The sequence below is a fragment of the Neofelis nebulosa genome, chromosome 6, assembly GCF_028018385.1.
Source record: "Neofelis nebulosa isolate mNeoNeb1 chromosome 6, mNeoNeb1.pri, whole genome shotgun sequence".
NCBI lineage: Eukaryota > Metazoa > Chordata > Mammalia > Carnivora > Felidae > Neofelis > Neofelis nebulosa.
The window spans coordinates 69,002,296-69,028,407 of NC_080787.1; the positions used below are offsets into that span (position 1 = coordinate 69,002,296).

The 26,112-nt window shown below is 37.2% G+C and overlaps 1 protein-coding gene across 49 annotated transcripts in view; it reads left to right on the forward strand.

Annotated features, from left to right (window-relative positions):
* Positions 1-26,112, forward strand: part of RIMS1 (regulating synaptic membrane exocytosis 1) — a 493,840-nt gene that overhangs the window by 457,670 nt on the left and 10,058 nt on the right. For 48 of the 49 annotated variants that reach the window (XM_058734401.1, XM_058734405.1, XM_058734406.1 and 45 more), the window contains one exon: positions 25,214-25,352. In XM_058734401.1, coding sequence (XP_058590384.1) covers positions 25,214-25,352 — 139 coding nt within the window. Of the gene's footprint in view, positions 1-15,459; positions 15,638-25,213; positions 25,353-26,112 lie in introns of those variants that run through there. The other variant, XM_058734454.1, reaches the window with a different exon arrangement.

Sequence of the window (26,112 nt, forward strand, 5' to 3'; positions counted from 1 at the left end):
GTGTGTGTGTGTGTGTGTGTGTGTGTGTGTGAGAGAGAGAGACAGAGAGACAGAGACAGAGATCGGAGGGCCTATTATGGGTAGTTTTTATACAAATTGATATTTCACCTCTATTTTTCCCCCCAGCCATATGCTACCCTGGCACTGATTATAAATGCCAGTAAATCAAAATATGGTTCCCACATTAATAAGTTGAAATTATTTTGCAAATGGTGGCACCCTTTATGAATATAACTATTACAATATGGGTTGCAAGAACCAGAGAATGACTTTGCATATCTACATTATATTGCAGTGTTCTTGAGAGGAAAATGTAAAAGTTAAAAAGATGCATCTTCAATTCAAATTGCTGGTATATACTTCCATGGTATTTAACTTTACAAAATTAGATGTCATCTCTCATCAGAATTGTTTAATGTACTTCTGTTATGATTATTTCTGCTTATCCCTTCCAAAGTTCCACATTTTAAATTTTTTTCATGTATTTTGGCCTTTAATTTAGAAAATGGTAGATGAAGCTTTGAAATCCATAAACATGCTTTTCCCCCTCAGATTGATTTAGAACTTGACTGCTTATTTCCTTTCAAAAAATATGAACTTATCGAGAAATATGGCTGAAATCCACTTATCAAAAATTGAGGGAACCAGTGGCATATAGTATTTTTTTTCCTTTTGTACTAAAGGGACAATTTCAAGAAGCATTATTGGAAAGCTTTTTACTCTAGTACTTCAGAATTAGATTTGGAAACAAAGCCTTCCTGTCTCTAAGGAGAACAGCAGAACTAAGAGTGATTTCTCTGAACTGTGTCTAATCTGCAGTGATTGGATTCCTATTCATTGCAAGGACACTATAATGGCCGCATCTAGCCTGCACCACCTGTTATATAACAACTTATTGTAGCAGAGAGATACTAAAATCACTAGAGGTTGGATGTGGCATGTTAAAATGTGAACAAATGGAGTGTGACAATGTGTGTTCTTTCTGAAACAAATAGGAATAAAGGACACATTCCACTCACTGCTTCACTGCTTTGATGATGAGACTTTTTTTTTTTTTTTTTTTTTTTACAAAATGGGAATTGACATTTCATCTACAGTAAAGACCATACAGAGACACTTTGGAGCATAAAGATTCAGCCTCTAATCCTCACTGTGGCATTATGATGTTGTGTGACCACAAGCTAAAGATTTAACTTTACTTCACCTTCAATTATTTAAACAAAGAGTTTGGATGAGATCACTTATTTTTAAAGCTCCAGTGCTAGGTTTCATACATATTCTAAACTGGATGAGTTTAACCCACCTATCATATACATTTCAGTATTTCATCTCAATATTTATTTTTAAGTATTATTTTAATCCTCATCTGATGTGGACTGAAAATAAATATTGCCAATTTGAAATTGTCTGCTTTAATATTGCGTAAACCTCAAAATATATTAAGTATTTAATGTTGTTACAAATTTACTTCTTCTCTAATGAAAGAATGTCAGGTTTGTTTTTATATCATGGTGTTATATCTTAGTGTTCCCTCTAGAAAAGAGGTATGAACTCTACAATCTTGGCCATGTTTATTTGCTCCCATTCGTAAAGGTATAATGTCTTGGTCTGTTTAGGCTGCTGTAACAAAAATACCATAGGCTGGCCAGTTTATAAACAACAGAAATTTATTTCTCACAGTTCTGGAGGCTTGTAAGTCCAAGACCAGGGTACCAGCATGATCAGGTTCTGGTAAAGATCTGCTTCCTGATTCATAAATGGCGCTTTTTTTTTTTAATTAACTATAAACTCATATGGTGGAAAGGGCAGTAAACTACCTGGGGTCTCTTGCATAAGGGCACTAATCCTATTCATGAGGGCTTCACTCTCATGACCTAATCCAAAAGCCCCACTTCCTAAGACCATCACATTGGATATTAGGGTTCATATATGAATTGGGGGACCAGGGAAGACACAAACATTCAGTCTATAGTAGGTAGCTGAACCAGAATCAAACATTTTTTGTGTGGTTAGCACCTAATGCTTCTCTAACTCCTCAAATTATCAGGACTCACTGATTTACAACCATGTTAGGACAATGCCTTGAAAGTAATAGGCAATATCTTGAAAAGTGAGAAGCAGACAGTAATTGACTTTGTTAAGGATGTCAAATTAGTATCAGTAATGTGCATCATTCCTAGTCCCCATTTTGTTAAGATAGTCCCTCTATTAATGCTTAGATATCTGGGTAGGCACATATGTCGTATGCCTACAGAATCTTTAAATACTGTGCTTGACATAGTTCAGTTTATTCCTTCTATTCTCTGAGATATACGAAATACAGTTCTGGAGATTGGTAAATCTTTGTCACTAGATTTCCCCTTCACCAGCATACTTTTATGTTTTCATTGTGTTGTATATTTCAAATTCTTGTTTGCCTGATGTTCTAAATATGGAAGGTAGTGAGGTTAAAAATTAAAGACGTAAAGATTTGAATATTCTATCGTACCAGTTTTCACCACCAACATTTTCTATTTCATAAGGGTTTTTCTTTTGCTCTTATGAATATCCAACCTTATGGTTTTTTATTTAATATTTATTCTAATCACAGTCAACAGAGAAGCAACCAGCCAGCAGTTTCTCAAATCTCTCAAGCACACAGACTCAAATGAACCCTTTTGTACATAAGTTGTATTCTTGCTAGTCACAGAACCATTCTTCATCAGTGACACACAACTAACCCACAAATTACCCTCAAGACCTGTGTGGCCAGGCCTCAAATTACCACAGTTTACTTAATTTGCCCGTTTTGCTGCTTATTATGTTCTGAGGTATAGTTGGATCTCAGTGCCAGCCTGAAATGAAGTCGTTAGAGCATTTTACTCTACAAATATCAGCTGCACAGAATCACATTGTGTTGATGGCCACCCTCACTCTGTGGTCTTAAATTGCCACAGGAAAATTGATCTCTCTTTCCCTCTCCTCCACCTTCACTTAATGTATTCTCTTCTCTCCACTCACAAACTGAAAAGTTTCTCCTGAATTTATTAACTCTTTCTATGCCTACTAGCTACTCTTTGTACCTTTACCGCCACTCTTAAACCATAAATTACCTTTCTGATCACTCAGTAAATAGAACCATTTTTAAAATTTTCATCCCGTCCTCTTGATTGGGTATGTCATCCAAGTGTTAGAAGAAACTAAACTAATGAACTAACTTGTAGCAACCAGAGCTAGTTGGTAATCAGAAATCCAGATAAACCACCAATTATGATATAAAAACTGAAGTGAAACATTTCCAGATGATAATATTTAGGGAGAGTACAGCCACCTTAATAGTCCTTACTTTTTCACAATTGATTTTGCTTTAGATAGTATTTTGCTAGAGATTGCATTAAATCTGTAGATCACTTTGGGTAGCATGGCCATTTTCACAGTATTCTTACAATCCATGAGCATGGTATATCTTTCCATTTGTTTGTATCATCTTCAGTTTCTTTCACCAGTATTTTATAGTTTTTATAGTACAGGTCTTTCACCCACTTGGTTTTCAAGTGGGTGTATTCGTAGGTATCTTACCATTTTTGGTGCAGTTGTAAATGGGATTGTTTTTGTAATTTCTCTTTCTGATGCTTCATTATTAATGTATAGAAATGCAGTGGATTTCCATGCATTGATTTTGTATCCTGTGACTTTACTGAATTCATTTATGAGTATTATAAATTTTTGGTGGAGTCTCTGGGGTTTTCTATATATAGTATGCCATCTGCAAATCCTTACCAATTTAGATGCTTTTTTATATCTTTATGGTCTAATTGCTGTGGCTGGGAGTTCCAGTACTATGTTGAATAAAAGTGGTGAGAGTGGACATCCTTTTCTTACTCATCATCTTAGGGGAAAAGCTCTGTTTTTGAGTATGTTTTGAGTATGATGTTCACTGTGGGTTTTCCATATGTGGAGTTTATCATGTTGAGGTATGTTCCCTCTAAATCTACATGGTTGAAAGTTTTTATCATGAATACATGTACTCTGTCACATGTTTTTTCTGCATCTATTGAAATGATTACATGGTTTTTATCCTTTCTCTTGTTGATGTGATTTATCATGTTATTGATTTGCAAATACTGAACCACCTTTGCACCTCCAGAATGAACCCCACTTGCTTTTGATCGTGGTGAATGATTTTTTAATGTATTATTGGATTAGGTTTGCTAATATTTTGTTTAGGATCTTTGTGTCTGTGTGTATCAGAGATATTGGTGTGAACTTTTTTTTTTTTTTTTTGGTAGTGTTTTTATCTGGTTTTGGTATCAGAGTAATGCTGGTTTCACAGAATGAATTAGGAAGTTTTCCTTCCTCTTCTATTTTTTGGAATATTTTGTGAATAATAGGTATTAACTCTTCTTTAAATGTTTGGTAGAATTCACCTGTGAAGCTATCTGGTCCTGGACTTTTGTTTGTTGGGAGTTGGGTTTTTTGTTTTTGTTTTTGTTTTTGCTTTTCTGATTAAATTTCATTCCTGGTAATTGGCCTATTCAAATTTTCTATTTCTTCCTGATTCAGTTTTGGGAGGTTATAGGTTTCTAAAAATTTATCCATCCCTTCTAGATTTATTGACATTTATTGACATATAATTTATTATAATATTCTTATAATCTTTTGTTTTTTTGTGGTATCAGTTGTTAGTCTCCTCTTTCATTTCTGATATTTTTGAGTCCTCTCTATCTATCTGTCTATGAGACTGGCTGAAGATTTATCAGTTTTGTTGGTCCTTACAAAGAACCAATTCCTGAATTCAATTATCTGTTCTATTGGGGTTTTTTTTAGTTACTGTTTCATTTATTTTTTGCTCTAATCTTTATTACTTCCTTCCATCTACTAGTTTGGCATTTTGTTTATTATTCTTTTTCTAGTTTCTTTAGGTGTGAGTTTAGGTTGTTTGAGATTTTTCTTGCTGCTTGATGTAGACCTGTATTGCAATAAACCTTCCTGTTAGAACAACTTTTGCTGCATCCCAAAGATTTTGGACTGTTTTGTTTTCATTTTCATTTGTCTCCCTGTATTTTTTGATGTCCTCTTTAATTTTGGTTGGCCCATTCATTGTTTAGTAGCATGTTATTTGCGTTCTTTCCAAATTTTTTCTTAATGATTGATTTCCAGTTTTATAGCATTGTGCATTTTATGACCTTCATGTTTTTGAATTTTTATGTTTTTTATTATCTGCTTTATGTATTTGGGTGCTCCCATGTTGGCACATAAATATTTACAATTGTATCTTATTGTTGGATTCTCCCCTTTATGATTATGTAGTGTCCTTCTTTGTCTCTTGTTACAGTCTTTGATTTAAAGTCTATTTTTTATGATACAAGCATTGCTACCCCAGCATTCTTTGCACTTCCATTTGCATGATAAATTCTTTTTCATCCCTTCACTTTTAATCTGCATGTGTCTTTAGTTTTGAAATTAGTCTGATAGGCAGCATATAGATAGGTCTTGCTTTTTTATTCATTCTGTCACCCTTTTGGTTGGAGCATTTACATTTACATTCAAAGTAATTATTGATAGATGTATATTTATTGCCATTTTGTTAAGTATTTTGTGGTCGTTTTTATAGCTCTTCTCTGTTTCTTTCTTGTCTTGCTGTTTTCTCTCTTACTGGTTTTCTTTTGTGATATACTTAGAGTCCTTTCTATTTTTTGCATATATATTACTGGTTTCTAATTTGTGGTTACTATTAGGTTTATATATAACATCTTACACATATAGTAGTCTATATTAAGTTGATAGTCACTTAAGTTTAAATCCATCCTCTACTCCTCCCTCCAACCTTTTAGGTATATAGTGTCATACTTCATGTACTTTTAGTTTATGACTGATCTTTATGGATATACTTAATTTTATTGCTTTTGTGCTTCTTGCTTTTCTTTCTTCTACTTTTGGTCTTTTATTTCCACTCAAAGAGTCCTCATTAACATTTCTTTTAAGGCTGGTTTAGTGGTCATGAATTCCTTTAACATTTGTTTATTTGGGAAACTCTTTATCTCTCCTTCTATTCTGAATAATAGCTTTGTTGGATAGTTTATTCTTGGCTGCAGGGTTTTTTGTTTGTTTGTTTTTTCTTTCAGAAAAAAAGAAATCGTGCCACTGCCCCCTAGTCTGCAAAGTATCTGCTGAAAAATCAACTGATAGCCTTATTAGATTTCCCTTGTATATAACTGTCTTCTTTTGCTGCTTTAAAAATTCTCTATCGCTACTTTTTGCCATTTTAATTACTATGTATCTTGGTGTGGACCCCTCCTTCAGTGGACTTTGTTCGGAATACTCCGTGCCTCCTTGATCTGGATTTGTTTCCTTCCCCAGATTCAGGAAGTTTTGAGCTATTATTACTTCAAATAAATTTTCTGTCTTCTCCTTCTGGGATCCCTATAATGCAGATGGTTATTTTGTGTGCTTGATGGTGTCATTGAGTTCCCTTAATCTATTTTTATTTCTTATGATTTTTCTTTCTCCTGTTGAACTTGATTGCTTTCTACTACTCTTTGTTCCAGGTCACTGTTCTTCTGTGTCCTCCAGTCTACTATTTTCCATCTAGTGTATTTTTAATTTCAGTTATTGAATTCTTCATCTCTTACTGTTTTTTTATGTGTTCTCTTTATTGAGGGTCTGAGGTCTTCCACTCTTTTCTCAAGTCCAGTGAGTAGCTTTATGATCATTACTTTAAATTCTCTATCAGGAATATTACTTACCTCCATTTCATTTAGCTCTCTTGCTGTGATTTTTTCCTGTTCTTTCATTTGGGACATAGTCCTCTGTCTCTTCATTTTATTTAATTCTGTCTGTTTCTACATGTTAGGAAAGTCAGTTACATCTACTGCTCTTGAAAGCAGTGGCCTCATGGAGAAAATGTCTTATAGAGCTCTGCAGTGCAATGTTCCTTGTGCATCAGAAACTGGTACTTCGGAGGTGTCTGCTCTATGTGTTGCATCTGCCCTACTATTGTGGCTGAGCTGCTTTTGCCTTCAGTCATCTGCAGTGGCTCTTGTTGCATGTTGCAGGGCAATGTTTGGTCCCTCTGTTGTTAGTGGGCCAGTCTGGCCTGAGTTGAGTCAGACCAAGTGTTTGCCAGAGGTGCAGCAGCACTGAACTCCATGGCATTTTCCCTGTGTTGTCCCAGAGAAGCTTTCATTGATGGGTGGAGCCTGAAGTCAGACCAGATGTCTGCCCCCAGCTCACTTCTGGGGCCATAGTTGGACTGGTGTATGTAGTTATCTTCCCCTCTCCCTGGAGCAGGAGTCACTTTGGAATGGTGCTTTCCCCTATTGGGGCTGCTTGTACACTGTTGGGATTGTGGCACCATTTGGATGGGCTTCAGCCAAGGATGTATTGGAATGGGAAGGTATGCAGGAGATCACAGGGTTAGGATGCACTGGTAGCAAGGTCCATACCTGTCTGCTGTGGGAAGAGAGCTGCAGCCACCAGGGAAAACTTCTGTGTAGGCTGGAATGGAGACAGCAGATCCACAGAAGTGTGTAGGGTTGGGGTGTGCTGTTAGCAAGCTAGATGGAGAGTGTTCATGCAGTGCTGGTTCCCGTGGGTGTCTCTGTAGCTCAGCTTGGGGATGGGGGAGGGAAATGACAGCTCCCAGCTCTCTTGTTCTTAAGTCTTTTCAATGATCTCTGCCACTCTGACACATGCTCTGAGATTAGTAAATAAATCTTCTTGTATATGTTCATTGGATTTCAAACTACTGCTTCTGTGCTGTATTTCAATGGGGCTGTTTGTTGAGCTATCTCTTTAAGGGTAAGGACTCAGTTTCCTCTTTCTCTCCAGCTCTCCCAGAGCCAAGCTCACTGATTTTATTTTCTTTTAATTTTCTTTTTATAACTTACATCCAAATTAGCATATAGTGCAACAATGATTTCAGGAGTAAATTCCTTAACACCCCTTACCCATTTAGCCCCCCCCCACAACCCTTCCAGTAACCCTGTTTATTCTCCATATTTATGAGTCTCTTATGTTTTGTTCCCCTCCCTGTTTTTATATTATTTTTGTTTCCCATCCCTTATGTTCATCTGTTTTGTCTCCTAAAGGCCTCATATGAGTGAAGTCATGTGATATTTGTCTTTCTCTGAACAATTTCACTTAGCATAATACCCTCCAATTCCATCCACGTAGTTGCAAATGGCAAGATTTCATTCTTTTTGATTCCCAAGTTAATACTCCATTGTGTGTGTGTGTGTGTGTGTGTGTGTATGTATATGTGTGTGTGTGTGTGTGTGTGTGTGTATATATATATATATATATGTATATATATGCATTCATCCATTGATGGACATTTGGGCTCTTTCCATACTTTGGCTATTGTTGATAGTGCTGCTATAAACATGGGGGTGCATATGTCCCTTCAAAACAGCACACCTGTATCCTTTGGATAAATACCTAGTGGTGCAGTTGCTGGGTCATAGGATAGTTCTATTTTTAGTTTTTTAAGGAACCTCCATACTGTTTTCCAGAGTGACTACACCAGCTTGCATTCCCACCAACAATGCAAAAGAAATCCTCTTTCTCCGCATCCTTGCCAACATCTGTTGTTGCCTGAGTTGTTAATGTTAGCCATTCTGACAGGTGTAAGATGGTATCTCATTGTGGATTTGTGTTTCCCTGATGATGAGTGAAGTTGAGCATTTTTTCATGTGTCGGTTGGCCATCTGGATGTCTTCTTTGGAGAAGTGTCTATTCATGTCTTTTGCCCATTTCTTCACTGGATTATTTGTTTTTTTGGTGTTAAGTTTGATAAGTTCTTTATATTTTGGATACTAACCCTATATCTGATATGTCGTTTTCAAATATCTTCTCCCATTCTGTCAGTTGCCTTTTAGTTTTGTGGATTGTTTCCTTCGCTGTGCAGAAGCTTTTTATTTTGATGAGGTCCCAGTAGTTCATTTTTGCTTTTGTTTCCCTTGCCTCCAGAGACATGTTCAGTAAGAAATTACTTTGGCAAAAACCAGAGAGGTTTTTGCCTGCTTCCTGCTCAAGGATTTTGATGGCTTCCTTTATTACATTTAGGTCTTTCATCCATTTTGAGTTTGTTTTTGTGTATGCTATAAGAAAGTGGTCCAGGTTCATTCTTCTGCATGTTGCTGTCCAGTTTTCCCATCACCACTTGCTGAAGAGACTGTCTTGATTCCATTGGATATTCTTTCCTGATTTGTCAATATTAGTTGGCGATACATTTGTGGGTCCATTTCTGGGTTCTCTATTCTGTTCCATGGATCTGAGTGTCTGTTCTTGTACCAGTACCATACTGTCTTGATGATTACAGCTTGAAGTCCGGGATGGTTATGCCTCCTGCTTTGGTTTTCTTTTTCAAGATTGCTTTGGCTATTAGGGGTCTTTTCTGATCTATACAAATTTTAGGATTATTTGTTCTAGCTCTGTGAAGAATGCTGGTGTTATTTTGATAAGGATTGCATTGAATATGTAGATGGCTTTGGTAGTGTCAACATTTTAACGATATTCTTCCTATCCAGGAATATGGAATCTTTTCCAAATTATTTTTTGTCTTCTTCAATTTATTTCATAAGCTTTCTATAGTTTTCAGTATATAGATTTTTCACCTCCTTGGTTAGACTTTTTTCTAGGTATTTTATGGTTTTTGGTGCAATTGTAAATGGAATCAATTCCTTGATTTCTCTTTCTGTTGCTTCATTGTTGGTATATAGGAATGCAACCAGTTTCTATGCATTGATTTTATATCCTGCAACTTTGCTGAATTCATGAATCAGTTCTAGCAGTTTTTTGGTGGAATCTTTAGGGTTTTCCATATAGAGTATCATGTCATCTGCAAAGAGTGAAAGTTTGACCTCCTCCTGGCCAATTTGGATGCCTTTTATTTGTGTTGTCTGATTGCAGAGGCTAAGACTTCCAATACTATGTTGAATAACACTGGTGACATTGGACATCCCTGTCTTGTTCCTGACCTTAGGTGGAAAGCTCTCAGTTTTTTCCCATTGAGGATGATATTAGCATTGGGTCGTTCATATATGGCTTTTATGATCTCGAAGTATTCTCCTTCTATCCCTACTTCCTTGAGGGTTTTTATCAAGAAAGGATGCTGCATTTTGTCAAATGCTTTGTCTGCATCTATTGAGAGGATCATGTGGTTCTTGTCCTTTCTTTTATTGATGTGATGAATCACATTGATTGTTTTGTGGGTATTGAACCAGCCCTGCATCCCAGGTATAAATCCCACTTGGTTGTGGTGAATAATTTTTTTAATGTGTTGTTAGATCCGGTTGGCTAATATCTTGTCGAGGATTTTTGCATCCATGTTCATCAGGGAAATTGGTCTATAGTTCTCCTTTTTAGTGGGGTCTCTGTCTGGTTTTGGAATCAAGGTAATGCTGGCTTCATAGAAAGAGTTTGGAAGTTTTCCTTCCATTTCTATTTTTTGGAACAAACAGAGAACAGGTGTTAACTCTTCCTTATGTGTTTGGTAGAATTTCCCTGGAAAGCCATCTGGCCCTAGACTCTTGTTTTTTGGGAGATTTTTGATTACTGATTTGATATCCTTACTGGTTATGGGTCTGTTCAAATTTTCTGTTTCTTCCTGTTTCAGTTTTGGTAGTGTATATGTTTCTAGGAATTTGTCCATTCCTTCCAGATTGCCCATTCTACTGGTGTATAATTGCTCATAATATTCTCTTATTATTGTTTTTATTTCTGCTGTGTTGGTTGTGATCTCTCCTCTTTCATTCTTGATTTTGCTTATTTGGGTCCTTTCCTTTTTCTTTTTGATCAAACTGGCTAGTGGTTTATCAATTTTGTGGATTCTTTCAAAGAACCAGCTTCTGGTTTCATCTGTTCAACAGTTTTTGTGGTTCTGATAGCATTAATTTCTGCTCTAACCTTTATTATTTCCTGTCTTCTGCTGGTTTTGGGTTCTATTTCCTATTTTTTCCAGCTCTTTAAGGTGTAAGGTTAGGTTGTCTACCTGAGGTCTTTCTTCCTTCTTTAGGAAGGCCTGGATTGCTATATGCTTTCCTCTTATGACCGCCTTTGCTGCGTCCCAGAGGTTTTGGGTTGTGGTGTTATCATTTTCATTGGTTTCCATATACTTTTAATTTCCTCTTTAACTTCTTGGTTAGCCCATTCATTCTTTAGTAGGATATTCTTCAGTCTCCAAGTATTTTTTACCTTTCCAAATTTTTTCTTATGGTTGATTTCGAGTTTCATACATTGTGGTCTGAAAATATGCACAGTATAACCTCGATCTTTTTGTACCTGTTGAGTCCTGATTTGCATCCCAGTATGTGATCTGTTCTGGAGAACATTCCATGTGCACTGGAGAAGAATGTATATTCCGCTGCTTTAGGATGAAATGTTCTGAATATACCTGTTAAGTCCATATGGTCTAGTGTGTCATTCACAGCCATTGTTTTTTGTTGATTTTCTGTTTAGATTATGTGTTCAGTGCTGTAAGTGGGGTGTTGAAGTCCCCTACTACTATGGTATTATTATCAGTGAGTTTATGTTTGTGATTAATTGGTTTATATATTTGGGTGCTTTCATATGTGGTGTATAAGTGTTTACAATTGTTAGGTATTCTTGGTGGATAGATCCCTTCATTATGATACAATGCCCTTCTTCGTCTCTTGATACAGTCTTTATTTTAAAGTGTAGATTGTCTGATGTAAGTATGTGTACTCCAGCTTTCTTTTTTCGACCATTAGCATGATATATGGTTCTCCATCCCCTTACTTTCAATCTCAAGGTGTCTTAGGTCTAAAATGGGTCTCTTGTAAGCAGGATATAGATGTATCTTGTTTTCTTACCCATTCTGTTACCCTATGTCTTTTGATTGGAATATTGAGTCCATTGACGTTTAGAGTACTGAAAGATATGAATTTATTGCCATTATGTTTCTTGTAGTGTTGGAGTTTCTGGTGGTGTTCTCTGGTCCTTTCTAATCCTTGTTGCTTCTGGTATTCATTCATTCCCTCATCTTTTCTCCCCTCAGAGAATCCCCCTTAAAATTTCTTTCAGGGCTGATTTAGTGGTCATGAACTCCTTTAATTTTTGTTTGGGAAACTTTTAATCTCTCCTTCTATTTTGAATGACAGCCTTGCTGGATAAAGAATTCTTGGCTGCATATTTTTCCGATTCAGCACATTGAATGTATCCTACCACTCCTTTCTGGCCTGCCAAGATTCTGTGGATAGGTCTGCTACAAACCTGATCTGTCTTCCCTTGTAGGTTAGGGACTTTTTTTTCCCTTGCTGCTTTCATGATTCTCTCTTTGCCTGAGTATTTTGTGAATTTGACTATGATATGCCATGTTGATGGTCGGTTTTTGTTGAATCTAATGGGGTTCCTCTGTGCTTCCTGGATTTTGATGTCTGTGTCTTTCTCCAGGTTAGGAAAGTTTTCTGCTATGATTTGTTCACATAACCCTTCTACCCCTTTTTCTCTCTTCCTCTTCTGGGACCCCCATGATTCTCATGTTGTTCCTTTTTAATGGGTCACTGATTTCTCTAATTCTTAAATCGTGCTCTTCTGCCTTAATCTCCCTCTTTTTTTCTGCTTCATTATTTTCCATAAGTTTGTCCTCTATATCGCGGACTCTGTTTTGCCTCATCCATCCTTGCTGCCATGGCATCCATCCGTGATTGCAGCTCAGTTATAGCATTTTTTATTTCATCCTGACTAGTTTTTACTTCTTTTATCTCCACAGAAAGGGATCCTAGTCTGTTTTTGACTCCAGCTAGTATTCTTATTGTCATGATTCTAAATTCTGACTCAGACATTGAGCTTGTATCTGTGTTAGTCAAATCCCTGGCTGTCATTTCTTCCTGCTGTTTCTTTTGGGGTGAATTCCTTTGTTTCATCATTTTGAAGGGAGAAAAGGAATTAATGAGGTAGAAAAATTAAAATTAAAAAATATTAAAATTAAAAATTACACACACAAAAATCGAATAAATGATGCTAGATCCTAGGTGTGTTTTGGTCTGGGTGTTGAAAGTGTTTTGAGAGATCGAGAAAAAAGGGAGGGGGGGAAGGAAATCATTTGAGAATTTGAAAAAATGAATACACTGAAGTATATGAAATGATGGAAGTAAAATAGAATTTGAAAAAATTTGCAAAGAAGTTTAAAATATAGTATAAAAATCAAAGAAAAATTAATAAAAACTGAAAATAAAAATGAATTTTTTTCTTTCCGTATTCAAGAAAAAGAAATGAAAAAAGAAGTCATTTGAAAATTTGAAAATGTGAATACACTGAAGTAGAATAAAATAAAATGGCAGTAAAATATAATTTGAAAAAATTTACACAAAAGTAAAAAATATATTAAAAATTAAAATATTTTTAATTTGAAAATAAAACCATTTTTTCTCTTTCTGTACTCAAGAAAAAGAAAAGTGAAAAAGAAAAAAAAAATTGAATAGATGCACCTGCTAACAGATTGAAATACGACTGAAAACTACTTCGCTTTTCCCTAGAAGCCAGACTATGAAGCATTTATAGTCCATAAACTATGCAGGCGGTGAGATTTGTATTTTTAAAGAGAGAGGTTGGCCCAGTTGGGCGGGGCTTAGTGTAATGGCTCCGTTCTCCACTAGATGGTGCTGCTAACCTACTGGGGTGGATTGTTGTGGCACTCATAGGTGTGTATGCGCATGTGTGGGAGTGGTGAAAATGGCGTCACCCAGTCTCTAGTATCGGAACTCTGTTCTCTCCAATCAGCAGTTGCACGTCCGTCCTGTCTTCAGCTTTCATCCACTCCCTGCTTTTTCACTGTCTGTGACCAAGCCCCAGGCAGTACCTCTCTCCTGAGTTTTGTCTCAGATGTGACTGTTTTCCCTGGCCCCTTACTTCTGAAGGACTGCGACTTTGACCCGTTCAGCCTCTCTGCGGCAGGGTCTCACCAAGTAATGGCCGAATGTCAGCTGCACCCAGGAATGCTTGCTGGACCCTGCTGCTGCTGGTGCCCCAAGACTGCAGCCAGGTGCCAGCCTGCCCCAGAAAAAGTTTGAAAGATAGTGTAGCAGCAGCATTTCAGGAATTATGGAAAACCACAACATACATCTGGCACCAGTCTTCACCCTTAAGGATATTGTCCCAGCACCAGCGAATGTGGCTGTTTTCTGGGGTCTGCTGGGACCAGGTGACCTCAACAGTCTCTACTTAAATGCCCTTCCAGCAGTGGAACCACTTTTCCCCATGTGGCCCAAGAACCTCCCGGACTCCACTCTGGTCCTGGGGATTCACTCTTCCCACCAGAGCACTGCCAGGTATCGAGCTGCAGAGTTGCAGACTCTGCACTCCTCTTGTTTACTGTCTTAATGGAATTTAAACCCTCTTCTTTCTCCCTTTTTAGTTTAGTCCCTGAGGCTGTTTCCACTTTTCCACTTTCTCTCCAGCTGCTTTTGGGGAGGGGTGCTTTTCCCATATTTTCCCTCTCCCTCCCCCCCCCCCACCCGCCAAAGTGGCTCCCTGCCTGCCGCGGCTTCTCACTCCCCGAGTTCACCTCTCCACGCCACGTACCTGCTGAATTCTGTGGTTCAGGTTGTGCAGATTGTTGTGTTGATCCCAGATCAGTTTTCTAGGTGTGCAGGATGGTTTAGTGTTGGTCTCGCTGTATTTCATGGGCGCAAGAGACACAAAAAACTTCGATGCCTTTCTGCCATCTTGGTTCTCCCCCGACCCAAGCCCACTGATTTTTAAAGTTCTAGATGTTAAGCCCCACTGATTGTAAGAACTGGCAAAGTTAGGCCCCTCTGGTATTCAAAGCCAAATGTTATGAGGAGTCATTTCCGCAGTGTGGGCCCCCTCTATTTGGGGTGCCCGGTGTGAGGTCTGCTCCTCTCCATTCTGTCTATAGCATCCATCCCTCTCATGGACAGTATTGTGGGTCCATTTGACTCCCAACCTGTCTCCACCCTTCCTACCCTCTTCAATGTGTACTCTTCTCTACATTTAGCTGCAGAGAGTCTGTTCTGCCGGTCATTTTCTGGATTATTTACACTGATGTAGATGTTATCTAGGTGTATCCATAGGACGTGGTGATCCTAGGATCCTTCTGCCCTACCATCTTTCCTGGAAGTCCTGTCTACGATAATGATACTGTTTATTTATTTATTGCTAATTTATTCCCTTTTAACCCTACTTGTCTGAGACTTCATAAGAAAGAAAAATTTCCATTAACTTTATTGTTAGAAGAGCCTTATTCTTCCAAATATAAAACTATAGAGCAACAATTCAATGTAACCCAAGTATCTTATCTAAAGCTAAAGAATTGACAGTACTATTCACAAAACTATTGTTTTATTTTTTTAATACACACTGGGTTTTATTTGGAACACTATGTACTCTGATATAGGATAGGTTGCTGTAACAGGATACCCTTAGATACAGTGGCTTACTCAAGACTATGACATAACAGTCCAGGTGGACAGTCTAGTCTGGGGCTGGTATAGTGGCTCTATCATTTCAGGGACCCAGGCTGTGCCAAGGTCCTTCAACAAGTGCTTCCATCTTGAGATCACAGGAGTTGTTCCTGCCATGTGTCCCCACACCATCAAGAAGGAAGAAGGAAAAGAATTATGTGATCGGTCTTTACCTGGGAGGATGGGGGAATTTCTATCACCAAGAAAACAGGGTAAGAATGGGTATTTGGGGCATGAGTAGTCTCTGTGACATATTGCAACTTAACTAGGCTTCATTCTAAATAACATTTTGAATTAAATACGAGGCACAAAAAGATGTGCTTTGAGTGGAGCAAGGGGAATTAGCGTCATTCAACTTGGAGACGTAATCTGAGCAAAACACTGGATATCTTATTGTGTAACAATATGTAATTTAAATAGGTGCACACTTTCCGGAGTGCTTTATATGGATTATCTCATTTACTACTCAAAAATTGTCCTAGGTATCACAATCCATCCCCCAATTCCTCATATATGAGGAAAGTGAGGCATAGAGAGGCCAAGTATGCTGCCTGAAGGCACAGAACTAATAAGGGGTAGAGCTGGTACTTGAATCCAGACATTCAGATTCCAGAATTGCCTCTTAAACCACTTCTTGTTCAGCCACTTCCTAACACTTGGAATGTTAGGCTGCCTTTTGAAACTGGATAGGAGGAAAGATTCTCTAAAGAGTAATACCTTGAGTTTAAACAAAACTTTAAAAATCAAAACAAAATCTGAAATATACAAAACAAGGTTTTGCCTGAATTATTATTTTATTTTTTACAATCAGGATGGTAGATAATGAGATATTCTAGGTTTATAACCCATAAATAAACCCAGATTCATCTAAGGTATTAATTTAGACTGAAGAAGAGTGAAAAAGAAACAGGTTTAATCTAAATGTGATATATTTATTACTCCTGGGAAAATAAATCTAAGACCTTATTTTCTGAACATCAGGGTTATTAATAAAATATTCAGGTATATCCATGTAATACTTTAGACCATTTTTTGATCAAGGCAAACTAAAACAACTTCATCCTGGTATTTGAGGCTTAATCCTCACCCTCAGACCGTTTTAGGTGATTATATATCCAGAGGTGCTTTAAGTTATATTTAGAACATCACAGTTGCTAATAAGTAAGAAGACAGTGTTAAAATAACAGTATCCACTCCCTAGATGCATTAGTTTGCTAAGGCTGCCACAACAAAATAGCCTAGACTGGATGGTTAAAATAACAAAAATTTATATTCTCACAGTTCTAGAAGCTGGAAGTTCATGATCAAGGTATGAGCAGGTTTGCTTTCCTCTGAGGCCTCTTTCTTAGGTCACAAATGACTGCCCTCTGCACATGGTGGTCTCTGTGTCCTAAAGCCCTCTTCTCATAAGGAAACCAAAAGATGGGTATTAGGGCCTCCCTAGTAGCATTATTTTAACTTAATCACCTATTTAAAGGCCCTGTGTCCAAATACATAGGCTTAGGTACTCAGGATTAGGAGGTACTCAGGATTAGTTCAGACTATGAATTGGTGGGAAAGGGGCATAATTCAGTTCATAACACAGAAACACTTTGGAAACACTGAGGCTATGAAATCAATTAGCAACAGTGAGAAGTTCAGCATTTGACTACTCCCATCTTACATTTTTGGCCAAAATAAGATATGGTACAGGTTGTATGTTTCAGTGACAGTAAACCATCTAAGTATTTTTTGGCAGCCTTACTAAATTCAATATGAAGATTATTTAAAAGAACATCTTGAACTTGCTATTGCTTACATTTTCACCAGCCAGGCAAGAGGAAAAATCAATGTGACATTAGCAAACGTTTTGCTGACAAGATCAAATGTGGTTGAGTGAACTGAACAGATAGGACAGCAGGCATTACAGTCGCTCAGAACAATATCAGGTCTCTTACCAGAGAATAACTGTTAGCCACAGAAGAGCTGGAAAAATTCAGGTCAGTGTTCAGTACAGATGAATCCCTTTTCTAAAGTTGTATCTGTAGAGAACTTAAAGTGTATGGCAGCAAGAGAAAACATTTTACCTCTTTTGGGTTATGGCAGTGAAATTAAAAAGTATAGGCACATCGCTGAAAAAGATTTGAAGTATTTTGAGTATCATCAAAGGAATTTATTCCATCCATCTCACAAAGATATTCTTGATTCTGTTTTTATTTTCTTGACTGCTGTATTTCTTTCATTATAAATCTCTCTTGAAAATGGGAAGAGGAAAGGAAAATTTATGACTTGTAGGAACTAACATGGAGAATAATAAATGAGGGAAACCATAAAGTCAAAGACCCTTCATGCAATTTTCTAAAAGTAATCTTCAGATATATGAAATTTTTACAAGTTGTACTCATCTGACTTGGGATAAAATATATTTAAAAACTTTGGCATAACACAAAAGCAATATTTTTGTTTAAAAACTAGGAAAGAAAAACTGTGGCACTATTAGAACAGACTACCTAATAAAAATTTCTACATGGTTATGACAACACTGTGAAGCATCTGATATCAAGAAAGGAGAACTGGATATTTTCTTTTAAAGAGTGACTGTTGAAGACCTTTGACAATATCACTGTATCATATTTTATATAATGCAAATTACACACAGCTTTATGTGGATAATATTGGTACTGGGAAGACCAAGACCTTGAGATCATTACAAATCACATTAGTAAATCACAACAGCCACCCCAAATGATATGTAATGGCAGACCTTGAGAGCATTAGATAAAAGGTCCTGTGTGAGGCCACCCTACCAACTCTCTTGCTTCCACTCTCACTAGCTTTACTCACCATTCATTGAATGCTGGTCATTCTGGAAATGCAGTTTTCTCAAGGGGCTACGTTCTTTACCATGTCAGAACCTTTGAATATGCCGCCTTTTTGGCCTAAAATACAACCCTTCCCCCTTCACCATCTGGAGTTAAAATTTGCCTTTAAAATCCTTTGGATACCAATGTGGTCTCTCAGGGTATCGAATACTGTCAGTTGACTGTATTTGCTGCTGCGTCATTTGAACACCAGATAAAGTGGTTGGTTTGGGTTTGTTTGGTCTTGTTTTTTTTGTTGTGTTTTAGGAAGCCTATTTTAGAGATGATCATAAACAGCGGAATTATCTTCAGGAACTGAAAGTAAAGGAAGAGAAGATTTGCATTTCTCACCAGGTTACATGCTCATTTAGTTATTAGCACAGCAAACAGCAGACTCACACTCACTGTTTAAATTGTTCCTTCTCTTCCCTTTCTCTTCCTCTCTCCAAATTATAAGACATAAGATGAATACCTAAAGCTAAATAAATATAAGACCTCAGTGCCTATACAGTACTTACACTGAATCACAAGTAAACTTCTGTTTGTCAGTCTCTCTTACTAGACAATGACATGGTTGGGGACAGTGCCTGTTTCCTGTCCACTCTTACATATGCAGTACTGGACCCAAAGCACTCAGAGAATAGTTTGATGAATAAGTAAACAAGGGAATAAATGATCAAAACATTAACTACAACAACTTTTCTTTTTAAAAACATAATTAAATTTTGTCACTGTACATATAAAAAATAGTTTTTATCACTGATCTCAGTTTCACTTTCAGGATAACCAAAACTACTCTGTAGTTTTTGTTTGTGAGGTAATAGGACATTACTGCATATATCTTTTGGATCGAACTGTTTAAGTGATATTCTGTTACTAATTTTTCAAATTAATTGATGAAAATTGACTATTCATTTGGCATTAGAGAATACTTTGATTGAAAGATGATTTATCAGACATTATCTGTGTTTATCCACCTTTCCAGCCAATAATATTAGATCTATAAATGTTTTGTCTTGCTCATGTAATCATTCCCAGCTGCATAGAAACAGGCTCTAATGTCACATATCTTAAAAAAATAGATAACCTTCCCATATCCTGTGTGACTCTCCAAATACCACCTCTCATTCTCTCTTCTGACTGGCCATTCCTTTCAGTCCTACTACTTCACCAAATCTTCTCCTTTTGAAATCAAGTGATCTCCATGGAGCCAAGCTCTATCATCACTTCTGTGTCTGTTTCTTACTAAAACTCTAAGTAGTAAACAACATTTATTTTTAGTTCTAACACTTTATTCTTCTGATTTCTGCACCATGACACTTATCTATTTTTCCCCATGCCTTAAAAGGTCTTCCTTCATAGGCTCCTTAAGAGTCTTGATTTTCTTCTGGACCTCTAAATATGGAAGATACCGTAGACTCCATTCTGTTTACTCTTTTTATCTCTATCTATACTTCCTCCCTATTACATTTAGTACTATAGATTTTAATTCCATCTGTATGCCAACATATCCTATCTAACTACCAACCTACCTTTTTCCAACCCTGACCTATCCCTCGTGGTCCTGATTCACACATGCACTTCCTACTTTACTCTCCACATGGCTATTTAGAAAGCCCCTCAAACATCCAAAAGAGAACTCATAATTTCCACCACTCATAATGAATTCCTCCTCCTTGCAGTAAATGACACTACTGTTCAACCAGTTATCCTTTTATAAAAACCTAGAAATTATTCATTTTTTTCTGAACCATTTATACATCTAGAGCAAGTGCTGTCCATTCCACTTCACAATATAATCAAAGCCTACCCTCTTCCCATATCTCCACTGCTGCTCCCTAACAGAAGCCACTATTCATCTCTTCTCAGGTAAGAAAGTAGCTTTCCCATCCTCCTCTGCTTCCACGTCTAGTTCCTACAATTCATTCTTCACACAACAGCTAGAATGATCCATTGAAAATGGAAATCAGATCATGGCCCTGCCCTATGACTCCCCACCACACTCAGCACAAATTCCAGGCTATTTTCCAGTAGGTTGTGCCCCACCAGCTCCTTCAGCCTCTTCCACTCCATCTTCTCCTTGTCCATCTTACTTCAATTTTCTATAGCTTCCACATACAAACTGAGGAAGATCACTCTTCAGAGTCTTGCACCTATTCCTTCTCCCTGGATAACACTTCCTTTAGATCTTTGCATGGCTGGCTTCTATTTAACATTCTCAGAAGTGGGCTTCTCTGCCCAGCTGATCAAAAGTAACGCATCTACTGGGACAGTTTCTTCTACTATTTTTTTTCATGATTATTACCAATTCTAAAATTATCATAACTTATTTATATTATTATAAATATATAAATTTATATTTATATAAGTTTATTATAAGCACTATCCTGTCTTGTTACTGTTATAGCTGTAACACCTAGAAAAATGCCTATTATAGATGCTTGCTGCATAATGAGTATTTACAGAATGAATTAATAAGTCAGTGGGGTGTTTCTAAATATAGCATACATCTCTTAATATGAAAAGAGAAATAATGAATATGTAAATATGGCACATTCCACAACATTCTATGAGAGAAAGTTTCTTCTTCAAAGCAAGAGAAAATAATTGCTCCCAAATGATAGGGATTTTACTAATTTTACATTTGTTTGTGAATATAGAGTATTAAAATAGTCTAGTTTTCTATTCCATTTGTTCTTTGTATGATACTTGGGATAGCAGTTTCAAGTCAAAGGTTTCATGTCATAATTTGATAGGAGACTTCATATCTTACCCAGGTTAATGATTGATTCCTCAGTGGATACAAATAATTGGTAAATAATGGTGATATTATTTAGTGGTTTAATGTATTATATTGATATTTTTAAATTACATATATGTAACATATACGTATGCTATACTTACAATATATGTACAGAGATAGATAATTGTATACATTTGCACCTCTATACAATTTTTGTGATTTTAATGGAAGTTTTTAAATATGAGAATGTGTGCATGAAAATATATGTGTAGCTAAACCATTGTTCTGTTTGTAAAATAACTAAGATTAGACTTTGTGTTTTCCTAAACTGGGGTATAAAGGAATGATCACAAGACTGAGATTCAGAAGATCTAATCCAGCTTTCTGCTGCTAACTAGCCTGACATTGAGCAAATCGTTATACTCACTAGAATGTAAGCTCCATTAGGGCAGGGATTTTTGTCTGTTATGTTCATTCCTGTATCACCAGCATCTGGAAAAGGTTGGGCTCAGCGTAAGTGCTCCACAAATAATTTTTTACATGAATTACACTTCTCCAAAATTAGTTTCCACATCTACAAAACAATGTTCTTTCCAACCCTTATATTCTAAATAATATTAAAGCTGTTATGAATTTAAATAAGACAAATTCATAGCTGAAACTGTTTATCCAGTTTTTACCTTGGCCTTTATAAAATTTTCTAGTTCATCAAAGCTCTTTTCAATGAATATTTATTAACATGAATAAGACGAGAGCTAATATCAGTCCATATTTGCTGTCTTCCAAAGGACAAAAACAAAAACTTTAAAATTAAAAATGTATCCTTCAAACTCATAAAATTAAATAAGTGTAAAAGAAAGTTCAATAACCAACTTCTCAAATATTTCCTTAAAGTGTGCAGCATTTACGTTTTGGAATGTATTAAGTTTTAAGATTGCTCTAAGAAAGTTAAGACACCCTGTAAATGAATCTTTAAGAATACCTGATATTCCAATTACATAATATAAAAAAAATTAATATTCACTTAAAATTTTTTTCATTCATTGAACAAATATGTAATAAGTGGCAACCATGTGAAACCTGTGTTAGGAAATGATTGCCAACCTGATAGCCTACCCTCTGCTGTCAGCTGCGATGCCAGGTGTACACAAAGCCCTGAGATCTCTGGTGTTGGAGCCTCTTGGCCAGAGTCAACAACATTAGAAAGACTGCAGAGGCAACCTGTGTGCTACTGAGAAGACAGTAGACCCCCTCCTGACCACCATTACTCAGAGGCTCCCTACCACAATCACCAGGACCAGTCCCACCATGGGTATTACTTCCCTGTTCCCTCACTGCCTGTTATCCTTACTTCTTCCATACTGATGACTAATGAGACCCTGACCCCTTTACAATAAAGCCATTGCTGCTCTACCCTGTCACCCTCTATCGCTCCTTATCCTGCCTTTTTCCATAGCACTTATTACCAGGCATGTATTTATTTATTTGTTCATTGCCTTGCTTGTATACACACATACGCTAGAATGTAAGCTCCATGGCAGCAGGAAATTTGTCATTCATCAGTATATCTCCAGCACCAAGAATAGTGAATGACACATAGCAGGTGCCTAGTAAATATTTGTTGGATGGATGTGTGGGTGGGTGGTTAGACGGATGGATGGATAAATGAAAAATTTAATGAGTGAATAACCTGAACCTCCCCACTACTGATCCTCTTAACTGTCTCTCCTCTGTTTCCAGCATCACCTCACCATTTAGATGTAAAGGTTGCCCTCATTTTTCTAGCCATGATAGTACTTGTTCTCAATAAGAATTTGGTGTTCCACCCTGGGTTTATTGCTTCCTGCTGGTTTGGGTAAACATTTGCATAACTGTGCTTGCCTCAGTTTGGTAATACATCCTTGGGGCTTGCCTTTACCCCTCAAGTGGGACCCAGCCAGTATGTGTGTGTGAATGAAGTGTTGCCCCACCATAATGACTTCATAAAGGAACTACATCTGAGAAGAAGGCACAGTATATAAATAAATCAATATACAAATAAATAAAAACAGCACTAGGATGTCAATAAATGAAGTCACTGCCTTCAGTAGGTGTATACATTCTACAATGACAAGCCAAATAGGCAAGACAGAGACTAGAAAGGGGAAAGGTAGAAAATTCCTGAGCCTTAGGTGGGAAAATAGGTACATCTGTTGGTACCTATTTGGTACCAACAGAATGTTGGTAGGAGTGATTTAAACTATCATGTTTCTAAATGGCAATTTAGAAAAAGCTATTAAGATTAAATGGATTTGTACCCTTTCACTAGCATTCAGCTTCTAGAAATATGTTCTATAAAAACTCTCCTGTAACAACTGGAAATATCCCAAGTACTCATCAATATAGACATGCATGGTTTAATTATGAGATCACATAACAGTGCAGTCATTAAAAAGAATAAATATAGACATGTTTGTATTATAGATATATTAAATGGAATGAGGAAATTGCACATTAGTATGTGTGGTGTGATCCTGGTATTGAGTTTATACCAGTGTTCTAGATACTATGGATAACAGTGAGTAGTATTCACAATGTCCCTCTCCTCATAGAGATTAAATTCTAACTGGGGAACAGACAACAAACAAATAGAAGTTTAATGGCAGAGCAGTGCTATGAAGACATATAAAGCATGGCAAGGAGATAAAAAGTGATGAGGACCAGAAAAAGCCTCTCTGAGGGGGTGACACTGGCACAGAGACCTGAATAAAGTGAGGGAGCAAGACAAGAAAATCAGAAGGCTAGACAGTAAGGAAAACAGGCCCTGAAGCAGCATGCTTGGAGTGCTCAAGAAAATGCAGGAAGACTGTGTGACTGGAGAGCAGTGATCGTGGGGATGAGAGGCAGAGTGTGAGATTGGAGAGGTAGCCAGGGGCCATATTATGTGGCATTTTATGGGCCATTGTGACAATTTCAAATTTTCTTTTAATTTTGATAAACCAGCACAAGATCTTGAGCAAGGGAATGACATATTCAGAATTGTGTTTTTAAGGAACTGCTGTGGCTTTTACGAAGAGACTATTCAGCATTGAGTCCATATAGTAAAACCAATTATATCTTTTATTAGACAATCTACAAAAAGATTGCAGTGACCAAAAATGAGAGGAAAATATGCAATCTTTCATATGGTGTATTTAGGAGTGTTTTGGGGCACCTGCTTCAGAGGTTTTATGAGGGTTGAAGAGTTTATGTGTGTATACACATACAGTAGTTAATGTATACAGTTATACATATAGAGTTTTTCATATATTAATGGGTATTAAATGATACTATGTGAAAACCTGAAAGAAAACCAGAAATACACATCAAATGTTTAGATGGAAAAAGTGTGGCAGGTATTAAAAGTCTAACTTTTCGGTATTGTTCTAACCAAAAAAATGTTTTGGAATTTCATTTTTATGCTATGAATAGACTGGTTAGTGCATTTCAAAGCGGTTTGAAGAAGTTGCTCTGAATTTAGAGTTTAAAAAAATGATCAGCCATTATAATTCACAATGCAGAAAGAGACTCATACTCAAAACTGCCAGTAAGAAATGATTCAGCTCAGTTCAAAAGCCAGGAGACAGCAATAAAGCCTTGGAGTTAATACCTGTTCTACCTACATAGGTATCCTTATATGCCATCTCAAATGAGGTCATGTATGTTAACTTGTTTCAAAAATCATTAAATACTACTGTTTATTTTTATGGGATTGCTGATACATGGCCAAAACTGATATTTTTCATGCTTAGTCCGCTGTGCCTCATCTCCTTTAAAGGACAGGGCCCATTCATTTAGCTCTATTCCCACATATTTGGAACATTCCAGATTGGGAATGTTCCTTTTAGGTTGTTCAACATTATATTTCCCCATAATGCAGTTCAGTGCCAAATCCAACTTTTCATTGAAGTTGATAATGAGCAGCAATAATACAATGAGTTCATTTTGGTTCACTGAGATTCAGGCAGTCTCTGGAACAGGGGCAGTGGTTTCCCTTCCACTGCTACCCCTCTTGGCCAAAGCATATTGTCGGCAAAGAGATTTAGCTAATCAGATTATTCTCTTAGACTCTTTTCTTGAGTAAACTTTTAATTATATGCATAATTGTTTAATTTGCAGAATCAACCAGTATCCCGGGAGAAATTGTCTAAACAAGACTTAGAGTTTCTTGTATTTTCTCTTGTCAGAGTCAGGCCACAAGAAGTTAAAAAGCACCATACAGAGAAGCACAGAAACAGGAATGGCAGCCGAAATGAGGAAGATGGTAAGGCAACCAAGTCGAGAGTCTACTGACGGCAGCATCAACAGTTATAGCTCCGAGGGAAAGTAAGTAACGTCAGCACATCTGTATGGCTTTAAAACCATGGGTTTTGTAAGTCACAGGTAAAATAACAAAGCCACCAATGTTTATGGTGCAGCTTATTCCTTTTTTTTAATGTCTACTTATTTAAAAAAATTTTTCCAGTGTTTGTTTATTTTTGAGAGACAGAGAGAGACAGAGCATGAGTAGGGAAGGAGCAGAGAGAGGGAGACACAGAATTCAAAGCAGGCTCCAGGCTCTGAGCCGCCAGCACAGAGCCCGATGCGGGGCTCGAACCCACAAACCATGAGATCATGACCTGGGCCAAAGTTGGATGCCCAACCGACTGAGCCACCCAGGCACTCCTAAAGTTTATTTTATTTGGGGGTGGTGAGGAAGGGGCAGAGAGAGGGAGAGACATAATCCCAAGCAGATTCTGTGCTGGCAGCGCAGAGTCCCATGTGGGGCTCAAAGTCACAAAACCACGATATCATAACCTGAGCCAAAACCAAGAGTTGGATGCTTAACCAACTGAGCCACCTAGACACCCCTCAGTTAAAATTCAGACTCTTGATTTTGGCTCGGGTCATGATCCCTGGGTCGTGAGATCAAGCCCCACATTGGGCTCCCCACTGAGCATGGAGCCTGCTTGGGATTCTCTTTTTCTTCCTCTGTCCCTTCCCTGCTCACCCTCTCTCTCAAAATAAATACACATTTTTAAAAATTAAATAAAATTTAGAAGTGAAAATTAATTTCCCATATTCCTGCTTTTCTCCAAACTATTTT